Source organism: Muscardinus avellanarius (assembly GCF_963383645.1).
Source record: "Muscardinus avellanarius genome assembly, chromosome: 2".
Taxonomy (NCBI): domain Eukaryota; kingdom Metazoa; phylum Chordata; class Mammalia; order Rodentia; family Gliridae; genus Muscardinus; species Muscardinus avellanarius.
The window spans coordinates 138,350,454-138,363,889 of NC_137787.1; the positions used below are offsets into that span (position 1 = coordinate 138,350,454).

Sequence of the window (13,436 nt, forward strand, 5' to 3'; positions counted from 1 at the left end):
GGACTGCCACCTGACACTGACCCTCACTGGTGTGACAAATCAATGATTCCGCAAATTAAGCCTTCACAGTAGGTCATGAAGCTACATCATCTGGGACAAAATTATGGTGACTGAACCACCTATCTTGATATTATTCATGCCCCCTACACTTCAGGTTGTAAGAGATTAACTAAAATTGTTTTCAAATCAAAATAGAATAAAATACACATGTGACTGTTACTACCTCAAGAATCATGCCAAAATAAGGTCTCAAGTTAAACCATATGCAAACCATTTCCTTTGACCTTGCCACCAAGCAACCAAACTGTCTCAAGTATTTGACATTTACTACAGACCATTCCCAAATATTTATATGGTTTTGTTTTCAAGCTTTGAAGGACACACAATATTTACAAGCCTAGGAATTAGGTGATTCAATTACAATTTCTCTCAGCAGACTGGGTTTGAATTGTAAATGTCTTTCTTTTTAGATTCAGAATGTAAAGTTTCATTCCACTCTTACCCTTGGTACCCTGTAAAGATAAAAACCCTCTCTCTGTGTGACTATTTCTCAGTCAGGGAGAAGGGTCTACTGTCTGCCATCTGCATGGCAGGCTTCCGGGGCATGGCACTGGTGAGGAAAGCACTAATTTTCTGGATTAAAAAATAAAAATTAATATGAAAAAAGTAAGGGGAAACCCCAAGGAAGCAGGCCTCAGCTAACTTCAGAATACCAAGGCACAGAAAAGATCTTTATCCTCCCACATCATCCAAATCAGTTTCCCCCTTTCCCCTTCCTTTCTTAGGCTTCTCTCTTGCCCAACACCCAAATGTGACTTAAGGGTAATTTTCTCTTTGGGTTCACTTTTGTTGTTGTTTTAAAATTGCAGTTACAAAATGCAATGATTGAGATCCCCTCCCTTTCCTGATGCCAGGTCCATTTAGCTACTCTAAACTTTTTAACCAAGCAAACCAATTAATGGAGGCTCCTTGCAAGCAGGGCCAAGACAGTACTGTAACAACTTCAAGATGAGGGAACCATGGTTGTAAACAGAAAACCATTTTTCTCAAATTGGATGTTTAGCAAATTTCTAGCATAATACAAGTAGAGATTCACAAAACCATGACCTACTTTCCAGATTTGTGAGGAATATCAATTGAGGAAAACCTGTTAAACCAAAAAATGTTTAAACAAATGAAGAGAGTTCAAGAAGCAGACCGCCCCTCTCTTCCCACCCTCCCCCTCATCATCACAGCTTCACTTTAATCAGATCAAGTGAGCACTATCTCGCATGGCTGTTAAGGTCACAGGGTATGTCATTAGGACCAGTTTTGTAACTTAAGTCACACAAAGAATGACACTATAATTAAGATAAACATCTAGTGGGAGGGGAAAACACATCAAGGCAGAAAAAGAATTTTCTTTTTAGATCCTAAATATCTATACAGAGATGTGGAAATGAAGTCACACCTGAGAAAAGCAGCAGCCTCAGGATTTTCCTATGTAAACCAGACAGGGGTGTGTAAGGGCAGTAGAGCTTGCTAGAGACAACAGCGCTTCCCTCATCAGGCACATAAAAACAGACCCAGACTGATGAGACAACAGTTTAGAGGTGGCACTCTCCTCTAGGAAAGTGAAGGCTGCTTCTCCCTTAGAATCAATGGACTCACGTGGCAATGTCAGAAGTGACAGAAGAAATAGTCTATTCTCCCACAGGTCTACACGTTGACTTCTACCTCTCCTCCCTGAGGGAGAGAAGACTCCACTCTTTTCCCTTCCAAACTGGAGCCAGTATGAGACACAGTTGAAGAATGAAAATGTTTTACAAATCTCTCTACTTCCAGAATGAAAACACCAAAGACAGGCTGAATTATGAACTTTTACTAGAAAATGTATGTATGTGTGTGTGTACACACACACACACACACACACACACACACACCCGTACTGGGGATGGAACCCAGGCTTTCTACCTCCAAGCTAGATTCCAGCCCTATTTTTTTATCCTTCATTTTGAAAGAGTCTCACTGAATTGCAAAGGGCCTCACTAAGTAGCTGAAGCTGGTAACCAAACCGGATCCTCCTGTCTCAGCCTCCCAAATGCTGGGATTACAAGCATGTGCCACCACACCCAGCTTATATTAGTATATTTTTAAAAATTAGAATGACCAATTCCCTACTATTTCCTAGCTGATTTTGACTAGATTAGCTTGGCTTCATTAACAATCATTCAAGTGTGGTATCTGATATTCTCTGAAAGCCCTATTTTCTCCGTATGAAAGGCAATGTATACAATTAATAAAACCTCATAACAGTGGGCCTTTCAGACTTTTTAACTGTCTCCCATCCTGTAGTATTCTTTCACATAAAGTAATATCTGCTACTACAGGTATAAACATGCTAACAAAATAGCTTTTAACATTTGTCAGTCCTAATATGTCTGTTAAATTCTAATAATTCTGTATGTGTGCCTTTTAATACACTACAATACAGTTTTGTTTTGTTTTTGGTACTGAGGATGGAACCCAGGGGCATTCTACTTCTGAGCTATACTCCCAGCCCTATTTTTTATTCTTTATTTTGAAACAGGGTCTCACTGAGTTGCAAAGGGCCTTACTAAGTAGCTGAGGTCTCACTAAGTAGCTGAGACTGTCCACAAACCATGATCCTCCTGTATCAGCCTCCCAAATCCTGGGATTATAAGTATATTTCACACATCTATCATTCAAAGAAACAAAAGCTTCCCTATTTTCATGTCCTTATGAATATCAAATTATATAACTCCAAAAATAAATATAAAAATGAGTTGATGAGCCGGGCATGGTGGTGCACGCTTGTAATCCCCACACTTGGGAGGCAGAGACAGGAGGATTGCGCAGGTTCAAAGCCAGTCTTGCTGGTTTAAGAGACCCTGCTCCCAAATAAAAAATATAAAAATAGGTCTGGGAGTGTAGCCTGGAGGTAGAAGGGTTTCCAGGAACCCCAGTACCAAAAAAAAAAAAAAAAAAAAAAAGAGTTGATGAATAAAATGTGCATTTAGATATTTAATAAAGTAATTAAGTGGTATGATAGTAGAGCCAGGTGTGGTGGCACACACTTGTAATCCTAGTACCAGGGAAGCTAAGAGCAGAGGATCACAGGATCAAGCCTCAGCAAGGTACCGAAACTTAGCAACCTTGGAAGACTCTTTCAAAACAAAATATAAAGAAGGGCAGGGGTGTAGTCAGAGCTACACCCCTGCCCTTCTTTATATTTTGTTTTGAAAGGTTAGAATGCCCCTGGGTTCATCCTCCAGTAACACACCTGCATGTGCACTCACACACACAAGTGGTAGCAGCACATAGGTACAAGGTATTTGGGTGTTCAATGTAGAATTCTTTCAATGTTGTTGAACATTTGAAAAACTTCATGGTGAAATCTTGTGACGTCAGATGTGGTAGTGTATACCAGATCCTAGTACTTGGAAGACAGGAGGATCACAGGTTCACTGCCAGCCTCAGCACCTTCATGAGGCTCTCCCTCAACTTAGTGAGACCTTTATTAAAAAAATAAAATAGGGCTGGAGGTGTAGCTCAGGGGTAGAATGCCCCTGGGTTCAATCCCCAGTACTACAAAAAAAAAAAAAAAAAAAAATCTTGGGGAAAACTCCTACTTTCAAGGACCAGCTCAATGGCCAATACAAAACTTCATTTTTCTTTAAGGCACTTAACCCTTCCTACTATGTGTCACAGTTATTTACAAGTCACATCTAGTCTCCCTACTAGATCTATATTTAAATTGTTTTGTATCATTCAAAAGTACATAGGAAGCCAGGCATGGTTTCGTACACCTGTAATCCTAGTACTTGGGAGGCTGAGAAAGAAGAATCCCAGGTTGGAAGTTAGCTTAAGCAACTTAGTGAGGCTCTCAGCAACTTAGCAAGACCCTGTTTCTAAATAAAAAAAAAAATAGGGCTGGGGGTATAGCTCAGAGGTAGAAGGCCTCTGGGTTCCACTCCCAATATGTTTATATGTATCTACATATATACAAATGTACGTACATATGTACAAACAAACAAACAAACAAACAATAAATAAATAAATAAATAAATAAATAAATACACACACAACAGCGTGAATTAAGAAATTACCAGGCATTCTCTCAGAGAAGGCAAAAATTGTTCTGGGCAGTAGCCACAAATGAAAGTTGGTGAACTGATCTGAGCCTTTCCAGATCAAACAAGATTTGCAGAATTTCCATTGGGGGCACAAGATGATCCAAACTGTAAGAAACAGGATGGTCTAGGGCTGAAATAATGATTTAGCCTAGGGGAATGGTTTGGAGCTAGACACTGAGAAAAAAGGGTTGACAGACTTGAGGACAATAAACACCATAAGCGTGCTTAAGAGGAAAAACCAGGTTTGAAAACTAGGACAATGGCTAACTAGACCATTAACCCAACTGGGGACCTCAAGATGGAAATCTTACCTGAGAGTAAGGGGAAATGTAGTATGTTTGGGTTTAAACATGTTGTTATTTCTGAGGTCAAAGTGGGACATTTATAGCCCTCAGGAAACTCGAGACATTGAACAATAGAGGAGATGGGATATATCAGAGAAAAAGTATACAACTGGACCTGAGGTATATATAAGTGAACCAAGGGAAAAGGTAGACTGAGGGGAAGACCAGGACAGTATAAGAGAATCCAAAATGAAAAAGGATTTCTCAAAGAAAAGTGGAGAAAAGGGAAGGTTTACATATGCCCTCCTACCTTCCTGATTACGGACCACAGTGCATAGCCTTAGCAATCATTAGGACAAAAATCAGAATGGGACTAGAGCCTAATCACACTCACAGCTCTCTCACTTGATTTTTCCTCCTGTAATAAATGTGCCCTGAAATAAAGGACACATACTGAATTTATGCCTTTATTTAGGTAATGTGCTAACATAAAAATTCAATAAATTCAATAAATGATATGTGAAAGAGGACTGCAGATTCAGCCTTGCAATTGCATTAGGTTTAATATCAAAACTAGTTTACTTTCTTTTTTTGTTTTTTTAACTTTTTAAAATCTATACAAAATGGTTGAAAGAAAAAAGGTAGCCCAAATCCCTTTCAACCAACAAAAATAAGTTAAATGCAGAACTTAATAAAGTGTTTAACCCAAAAATTGACAAACCAGAGGCACACTGAGTAAACTGGAGAAAAAAAGTATTTTTAATGGTGAACCATGCTCAGCATGGTGGCCCACAATTGTAATCCTACTATTCAGGAGGCTGAGACAGGAAGGATAGCAGGTTCCCGGCCAACCTCAGCTACTTAGTGAGGCCCTCCACAACTTAGTGAGACCCTGTTTCAAAATCAAGAATAAAAAATAGGACTGGAGGTGTAGCTCAGAGGTAGAATCTCCCTGGGTTCATCCCTAGTACCACACACACAAAAAAAAAGTTGAGCCATGAGAAATTATTGATGTATAAAAATTTATTTTCATGGTTTATCTGTTCCTTAGAAGGCCAAATATAATTAGTAATTCTCTTCAAAGAACTTCTGTGCTGTTGACTTGATTATTATTAGTCCTTATGAGCAAAAAGGAAAAACTTTTCAATACCTAAGTATGTTTGTACTTAGTTTATCATTGAAATACATACCTTCTGCCCCTTAGACACCAAAATAAACATTTTGTTTCATCTGGTTCTCCATTTCACAACTGTAGATTAACACCAGCTTCAGAATATTGTATGCACTAAGAAAAGGTTATTTGCCTGACCTAAGGGAGGTCCTGGGGGCTTGGGCAAGTCTCTACAGGTTGTTGCTATCAAAGCCAAGGTAAGTCTTGAGCTGCAGGAAAGAAGGGACAAAAACCACTTGTTTTCTATCCAATTGAAAACTCTGCTCTCCCCAATCACTATGAGGTTTGTACTGCCTTTCTAAGAGGATTCTAGAAAGTGCTAAAGCTACAGTGCACACAGACCAAAAAAAAAAAAAAAAGAAGGAGGAGGAGGAGGAGGAGGAGGAGAAGGAGGAGGAGGAGGAGGAAAAAAAATGGCTGGGTAAATTCCCATGATGACAGGGTACTGGTTAGTTTCAGAGGGCAGAGTATTCCAGAAAAGTGCGAATAGTTCAGGCACTACCAAAGAAATTCCAAGCAAATAGAGAGCTGATCTCATAGAAAGTCTAAACATAAAAACAGCAGTTTAAGAGCTTAGATAAAGTTAGATGCACAGGAAGGGGAAAACATTTCTGGCCCACCAGGGATTCTAACTTACCATGGAGTATTTTTTTCCTCAGCCCCATTTCATATGGCCAGAGGATGAAATACAGTGATATCTGTGTCTGCTGTTTCCCTTTCTGCAATTTTCAAGTCTCAAACATTTTTTTTAAGTTTACAGGAAAAATAAGATGCCTCCTTTTCACTGCTCAAATGTTGCCACTTAAAAAAAAAAAAAAAGCTGAGTATCATCATCCAAAAACAGAAGCCACCCTTCCTGCCATCTCCTCCCTAGGGATTTAGCACAAAATATAGGAAACAAGTAAAATTCTTATGAATCTCTGATAAAAGTGTTCAGATTTGGCATTCCCTATCCAAACTTCTGAACAAAATGGCTCAGTTATAAAATACATTCACAGCTGACTTAGGTAACCTTCAGCCTTTAATAAATAAAGTATCAGCGCAGGGTGTCGTGGGTATGCTTGTAATCCCAGCATTGGGGAGGCTGAGACTGGAGGATAGCCGACAGCCTCAGCTACTCAGCTGAGGCCCTCTGCAACTTGGTGTGACCTTGTTTCAAAGTAAAGAATAAAAAATAGGGCAGGGGGTGCGGCTCGGAGGTCAAATGCCTTGGGGTTCCATCCCCAGACCCGCAAAAAAAAAAAATTTAATTAAAAAAATAAAGTATCACACTTAGCTGCATATTCTCCTATCCATTTCTTAATTCTCTTTCTTCATACTCCCCCAAATATATATATGTGTGTGTGTGTGTGTGTGTGTGTGTGTGTGTGTGCATATATATATATATATATATATATATATATATATATATATTGGTCTAACTAATATTTGGTCTAACTATAAAAATGGTTTTCTTTGAGGTAATTTCAGTGACAAACTGGAAATAGAAAAAATGCCCCAGGTCCTATCATTCTTACCAGCATTCCTTAAGTTAAACAGGACTGTGTGCAAAAAAGTAGCCATCTCTGTAATGGGATTTCGGTAGCTATTCAAATGACTCACCTGCAGACTAAGCCCAAATTACAGAATAAAGATATATTTTATCTTAAAATATAAGAAATATATATTAAAATATAAGAAAATTCACATTTATCATTTCATAGACCAAATTAAAGAAAATGCAACCCAAATTAAAGAATATTTCAGTTATTTCAGGATAAAACCTAAAATCTCTTTTATCAACTCTCTAAATATTATAGTCAAAGCAATCTTTTAACTTAATTGTTCCGAATAATATCAAAACAAAGAGTCAACTCAAAAGCCACCATTAAAGAAAAAGCTCATGATTCTACTTCCCAAGCTTTAGAAAGCTTTCTAAGTGAGAAAACAGTTCATGAAAGTGAAGTTTCACTATTTATAAATAGGTTTAAAAGATCCTGGGTTTTCCAAGTCTTGGGTTTTCCAAGTGTTAGGTTCCACTTTGTATGTAACCCTATGACAGTCTAACAAATGCTAAAACAAGTGTGTGACAGATGTCATGTATCAGCCCCACAAACTTGAAAGACATACCCCTCAAACATAACCAGTGCTTACTTATTTAAGAAACTACATTTTAAAAGGTTTTGGGCACAAACAGTTTCCCAACTACTCTGTCCTATACAGCAAATGACTTTAAAATTCTCAGGCAGGCCCCACAAGAAACTATGCTTAATTAAAGATTCAGTCTAATTCCCAATAGTAAATCACAGGAAATATTCCGTTCCAAAGTAGCCTCTCCTCAATCCTAAAACAGTTAAGTTTGGGCTGATTATGCATTTTAGAACTGGCTTGTTAAGAGTCACAGTTAAAATTTCTTCTTTTTATGAATGTTTAGAATAAGAGAATCTTTCAGATCTGAGAGTGAAACTTGGTTTTAACAAGTAATTCGTTTTTTATGAAAAACTAACCAGAAGAGTTAAGTTAGAACAGTTCAGGTTTGTTTCTTTCCTTCTTAAAATACCCTTTTACTCAAACTGAAAATGCACTTGCTGTAATCTGACTTATACCAACTGACTCTCATTACACCTGAAACATCTACTCACTTAAAAAAGGCAGCCTGTTCCCTCCCAATGCCTCACTATCTGCACTGGGGGCTTCAGCTTCTCTGCTTCCACCAGCCTCCACAGAACAGACAGTACTTACTTAACACTTAATAGGTCTCTTGGCTCAGAAAAGCAAATTCTTAAAAAAAAAAAAAAGTATACTTGCATTAAAAAAAAAAAACTAGAAAAAGAGCCTAATTAAAACGGCTGGGGAATATGACCTTGGGATCTATTTTTTTATAAATAAGTCTTTAAAAAGTTTAAATTATGTGTCTAGTTAAGGATACCTTGACAATGCCATTTGAGAGGCAAAACTAAAAATACCCCAAAACATTGCCTTTCTCTATCTTTAAAGAAAGGCACTCCAGCAAGCTGAAGTAGGTTGTATCCATTTCCAAGGACATAAAAGAATGGTGTAAGTACACACTGTACTTTGAATGCTAACAAAAGAAGGGTTTTTTTTTTTAATGGCAAATGTTTTATAATAGCTGAAGTAGGATTGATAGATGAACAGTCAGTCAAATACTTAAATTTAAATGTTAAATCAAATTGGATTTGGCAGGCAGACAATCCCGATTTTGTGACTTAGAATCTATAATAGGTCGAGCTTAAAGTATGGAGGCACTTTACCTTTTTGAAACACTTGGTAAAATTACACATAAAGCCTAATAATGAGGTTATAAGTCGCATCTTTAAAACACACTTTGGGGGCGAAAAAGTAATTCTGGGCTCCTCCAGGAACTTCAACAAATGAGTAACTTGACCTTTTTGACACACATTAACCACAGGGATGACAGCGTATGTAAAACCACATTAGTACAATTGTGCGGCAAAGCCCGGTCTAGAAGAGGAGAGTGAAGAGGTGAGAAAGGGGGCTGTCTCACTGGAGGGCCCTTACATCAATCCCTCCACCCGTGACAGTGAGAAACAGCTAGCAGAAGCCCTCAAAGAGAGAAGAGCTCGGGGTAAGCCTCTCAACTCAGTCGTCCAAAGGGCCCCGGGGCCTTTCCCTCCTCGGGATACAGTGGTGCCCGAGCTCCCACCCTAAGTCTCTTCCCCGCCTCGTACCAAAGCAAAAAGGCCCTGAAGCCCCTGCCTCATCTACATATCTACAGTCCTCTCCCGAGACCCAAGGTCCCTGCCAGCTCCCTAAGCACTCACCTCCACTCTGCCTTCCCCCAAACACTAATCACTAAGCTCTCTCCTCCTGCCCCTCATCCGTAACTCCGTGCTCTACAGCAGCGAGGTGGCACACCGGAGAAGGTGCGCACACACAATACCAATCCCCGGTCACTCCGGGCAACCTCTGTGTTTCTAACTAAAAGCCTCGTGCAACGGCGAGACCAAGTTTGAGGGCACTTGGCTGCGTAGGAAAGTGCTGGCCCCGCCGCCCGGACGCGCTGGCCCTTTAAAGGCGCTCGCTTCCTGCGCCCGCGGCCCCTCCCTCGCCGCCGCGGCTCCCGCCCCCGCCGAGGGTCACACTTGAACTTTAGCTCGCCCCGCGCCGTCCTCCCCGCGCCGCGGCCGCCCCTTCGCACGTGTCGGAGGCGCTGCCTCCGGCGGGGTGCGCCCGGGCCCCCGCGCTCCAGGCCACTCCGGATAAAACCAAAACAAAGCAAAACGCGCACCGCGCTCCAGAACCTGCGCGACCAGCCCGCCCCGTCCTCGGGCGCTCGTTCCCGGCCCGTCCCCGACACCTGCAGCCCGCGCCCCAAGTGGGGGGTCTTCGCGGCTTACTCTCCGGTCCTCTTTGGTCCGGCGCGGCAGAAAAGGCTGCGGAGCCGGAGGCTGGAGGAGCGCGCGGCCCGGGCGGAGAGGAGCCGGCCTCCCTTCGGAGGTCCGGGAGGGAAAGGCGCAGCCTCCAGGAGCGAGCCCCTTTCTCCTTTTACTGGCAAACTTTTCTGCCCGTTCTGACGTCCACTCTTGCCTACTTTTTCACTCTCTGGTTCCCAAGGAGCCCTCTTCGCGGTCCAGCTCGAACTCCTAGCGCGCACACCCCTACTCCGGCCCGATCCCGCCCGGGCAAGCCCCCCACCCCGGCCACTCCTCGCCCGCCTTCCCGCAGGCGAAGCTCCCCGCCGCCCGGCTCCACCCGGCCCGCACCTGCCCGCCGCCCCGGGCCGCTCACCTTCCAGCCCGCCGAGCTGTTGCTGTCACCCTTATCCTTGAAGTAGGGCACGCTCTTGACCATCCACTCGTAGATCTGCGACAGCGTGAGCCGCTTCTCGGCCGAGCTCTCGATGGCCTTGGTGATGAGGTCGGCGTAGGACAGGTTGCCCCACGCGTTGCGGCGGGACGAGCTGCTCTTGCGCGGCTGCCCCGCGAGCGGCCCGGCGGCGGGGGGCACGGGCGGGTGCTGCGACAGCGGCCCGGGCGGCGGGGGCTGCGGCGGCGCCGGGTGCAGGCAGCCCGCCTCGGGGCCCTGGAAGTCGCCGCACAGCCCCCGGGAGGCGGCAGCCGCGGCCGCCGCCACGGAGCCCGGCGCCTGCGGGAAGTCCTCGCTCTCCTCCAGCAGGCTCAGGTTGCTCATGAAGTCGGCGCTGACAGCGGCCGCCGAGGCCGAGGGCAGGCCCGCGGCGGCGTCGGGGTTCGCGGCCGCGCCGCCCGACGGCGCCGGGCTGGAGGTGGCGGAGTTGGGCTGGCTAAACTCCGGCCTGGGCAGCGGCCAGGTGCACGAGCGCGGCCGGGGCAGCGGCTCGAAGTCCGGGTCGATCTCCACCACCTGGGGCGCTTCGGCCATGGTGACCCCCGCCCCTCCCCCAGCCGCTGGCGAGCCCAAAGGGGGAGAGCGCGGCACCGGGGTGCGCAGGAGGTGGGGACGCCAAGAGCCGATCCGAGATTTGGGGGGCCGAGGTCGGTGCCGCCCGCAAACGGAAACCGGGAGGAAGGCGCTTCGGAGTGGAAGAGCCAGCCCAGAACTTAACTTCGCGGGTCCATCAACATCGAAGCTCCTCTGGGTCCGCTGCGCGGACGGGACGGCGAGCCGGAGCCGCCGGGCTGCGCGGAGGCCGCGCTCCAGCTGACAGGACCGCAGACGGAAGGACAGAAGGACGGACGGGCGCCGCGGGCCCTGGCTCTCCCCGGCAGCGCGGTCGCGGCGCTGCTGCCTGTTGAATGTGGCGGCGGCGGCGGCTGCAGCGACTACGCGGCCGCCCGACTTACGGGATCTGCCACCGTCCCCCGCCCGCGGCGGCGCGCGCGCGGCCCGCCCCTGATGGACGGCCCGGCCAGCCAACGGGCACGCGGCACCGCCGCCCGGGCAGCCAGTGAGCGCGGGCCTGGGCGGGGCCGCCTCTGCACCGGGAGGCGGCAGTGGGTCGGTGGGGGTAGTGGGGTGTTTTTCTCTTTCTCACACACGCACGCACACTCGCTCGCTCCCCCCCCCCTTTTTTTTTTTGATATTATTTTCTGGTAATTCTCGGGTGTTTCCGTGAGTCTCTCGCCCTCTCCGGGTTTTGATTGCTAGGAGGCACACCAGCGTGGAGGCGGCGGCGACACTTTTGTTTACTACGGAGGAGCGAAGCCGAGGGGAGCGAGTGGCCCGCGGCCCCTCGGAGCCCGGGGCCGGGCGGGCGGGCGGCGGAGGCCGCCTCGCCGAATTCCGCTCGGTCGCCCCCTCTCGGCTCCACCCACGAGGTCTCGGCCAACAACGTGGGGAAGTCGGCGGCATTTGTTTTTGTGGAATGTTTCCTTGCGCCGGGAACTGTCAAGCCGGGCGACCCCGCGCGGGCCGCACACGCGCCCCCTGCGGTCCAGCCCGCGCCCGGCCCGGGCCACCTGTCGGCACCTGGAGCGCGGCGGGGGCGGCCGCCCAGCCCTCGGCCCAGGCCGGAGCCTACGCATTCTTGACCCGAAAGGCTGGAAGTGAGGAACGCGGGCTCGGCGAGAGGACTGTCGACTCGCGTTGCACACGCAGATCCCAAAGCACCCTAGACCTCGGTGGGAACCTCCTTGTATCCCCCGAGAACGGGCGCGGTGGCCAAGGGGCCAGAGGACAGCGTTTAGTGAGAACCTTGGCTCTTTAATTACCCCTAGTTAGCGTAACTGGTTGCTTGTTATTTCTTTTCTTATTAAGCATGCAAGTGAGTAAAAACGCAAGGAGCGGTAAGACCAAAGTTTGGGGGCGCAGCCCTGCCCCACCGCCAGGCTCCTTTCGGCTGCCTGCAGCGTGCAGCCGCCGACCCCACCCCCACCCCACCTTTCCCCCTCTGGGCTCCCGGTCCGGGACGTCCTGTACGGGATCGGTGGGGCCAAAGGTAGAAAGACAATGGTCCTTGTGTCTCGTGGAGCAGAAGAAACGGTTTTGAAGTTTTGTTTTGCTCTTGCCTTCTTAAGGAGGAATATGGAAGGCATTTCCTTTTAGAAGGATAGGAACACTTAGGAGACAGACAGCGTTTTAAGTATCTTGTCCAAACCGACAGCCCCCAATTCATTTTTTAATCCCGATATTTTTCTTACAAGTAATTCTGCCTTACGTGGTATCTAAAGAAAATCAGACCTCTTGAGATTTAGAGAGATTTATTTCTTCCTTTACATTTTATCATGTCTTTGGTCTAGGGCCCTATTTCTTCAGAACCCACATATCAAAATAGCTTGCTGATACTGGGGAAGGTGGAGTGGGGATCATAAAGCGGATAGATTGGACATAGGATTTGGCTGCCACCTTTCTCCAGTGGTCTCTTCATATTCACTATCAAATTTAGACAGGTTGGGCCTCCCCTGCCAGCCGCTAGGGGACCTCGGCAATCCAGATGATGAGCTGGAAGAAAGCCACAAGCTACATACAGCTCTTGAGATCCCCAGTCTTTTCAGTTACACTCTGCAGAAGCAGCCCCCATTCAGACAGCCACACCCTACAAATAGGCGGTGCCCGGTGGCAAAGAAAGCCAGCTGCAAATTTGGCCCTGTCTTCCTTTCTATTCTGGTTTGTCAGGGGAGAGAGAGAGAGAGAAAGAATACCTAAAATATTTCCCCCCCCAAGTATCTGAGTGTGTGTGTGTGTGTGTACCTAAAATATCCCCCCCCAAGTATCTGAGAGAGAGAGAGAGAGAGAGAGAGAGAGAGAGAGAGAGAGAGAGAGAGTGTGTGTGTGTGTGTGTGTGTGTGTGTGTGTGTGTGTGTGTGGTGCTGGGGATTGAATTGAATTCAGGGGCATTCTACCTTCAGCCCCCCCCCCCCTTTTTGTGGGTCTGGGGATGGAACCCAGGGGCATTCTACCTCCAAG

At 46.4% G+C, this 13,436-nt stretch overlaps 1 protein-coding gene across 1 annotated transcript in view; it reads right to left on the minus strand.

The window, feature by feature from the left end:
• The window catches only part of FOXO1 (forkhead box O1), a gene marked incomplete at both ends in the record, with an annotated part of 102,554 nt that extends 91,602 nt beyond the window's left edge, over nt 1-10,952 (minus strand). The window contains one exon of the mRNA XM_080689939.1: nt 10,341-10,952. Within this exon, the coding sequence (XP_080546065.1) occupies nt 10,341-10,952 (612 nt within the window). The remainder of the gene's footprint in view (nt 1-10,340) is intronic.
• Between the last annotated feature and the right edge of the window lie 2,484 nt (nt 10,953-13,436).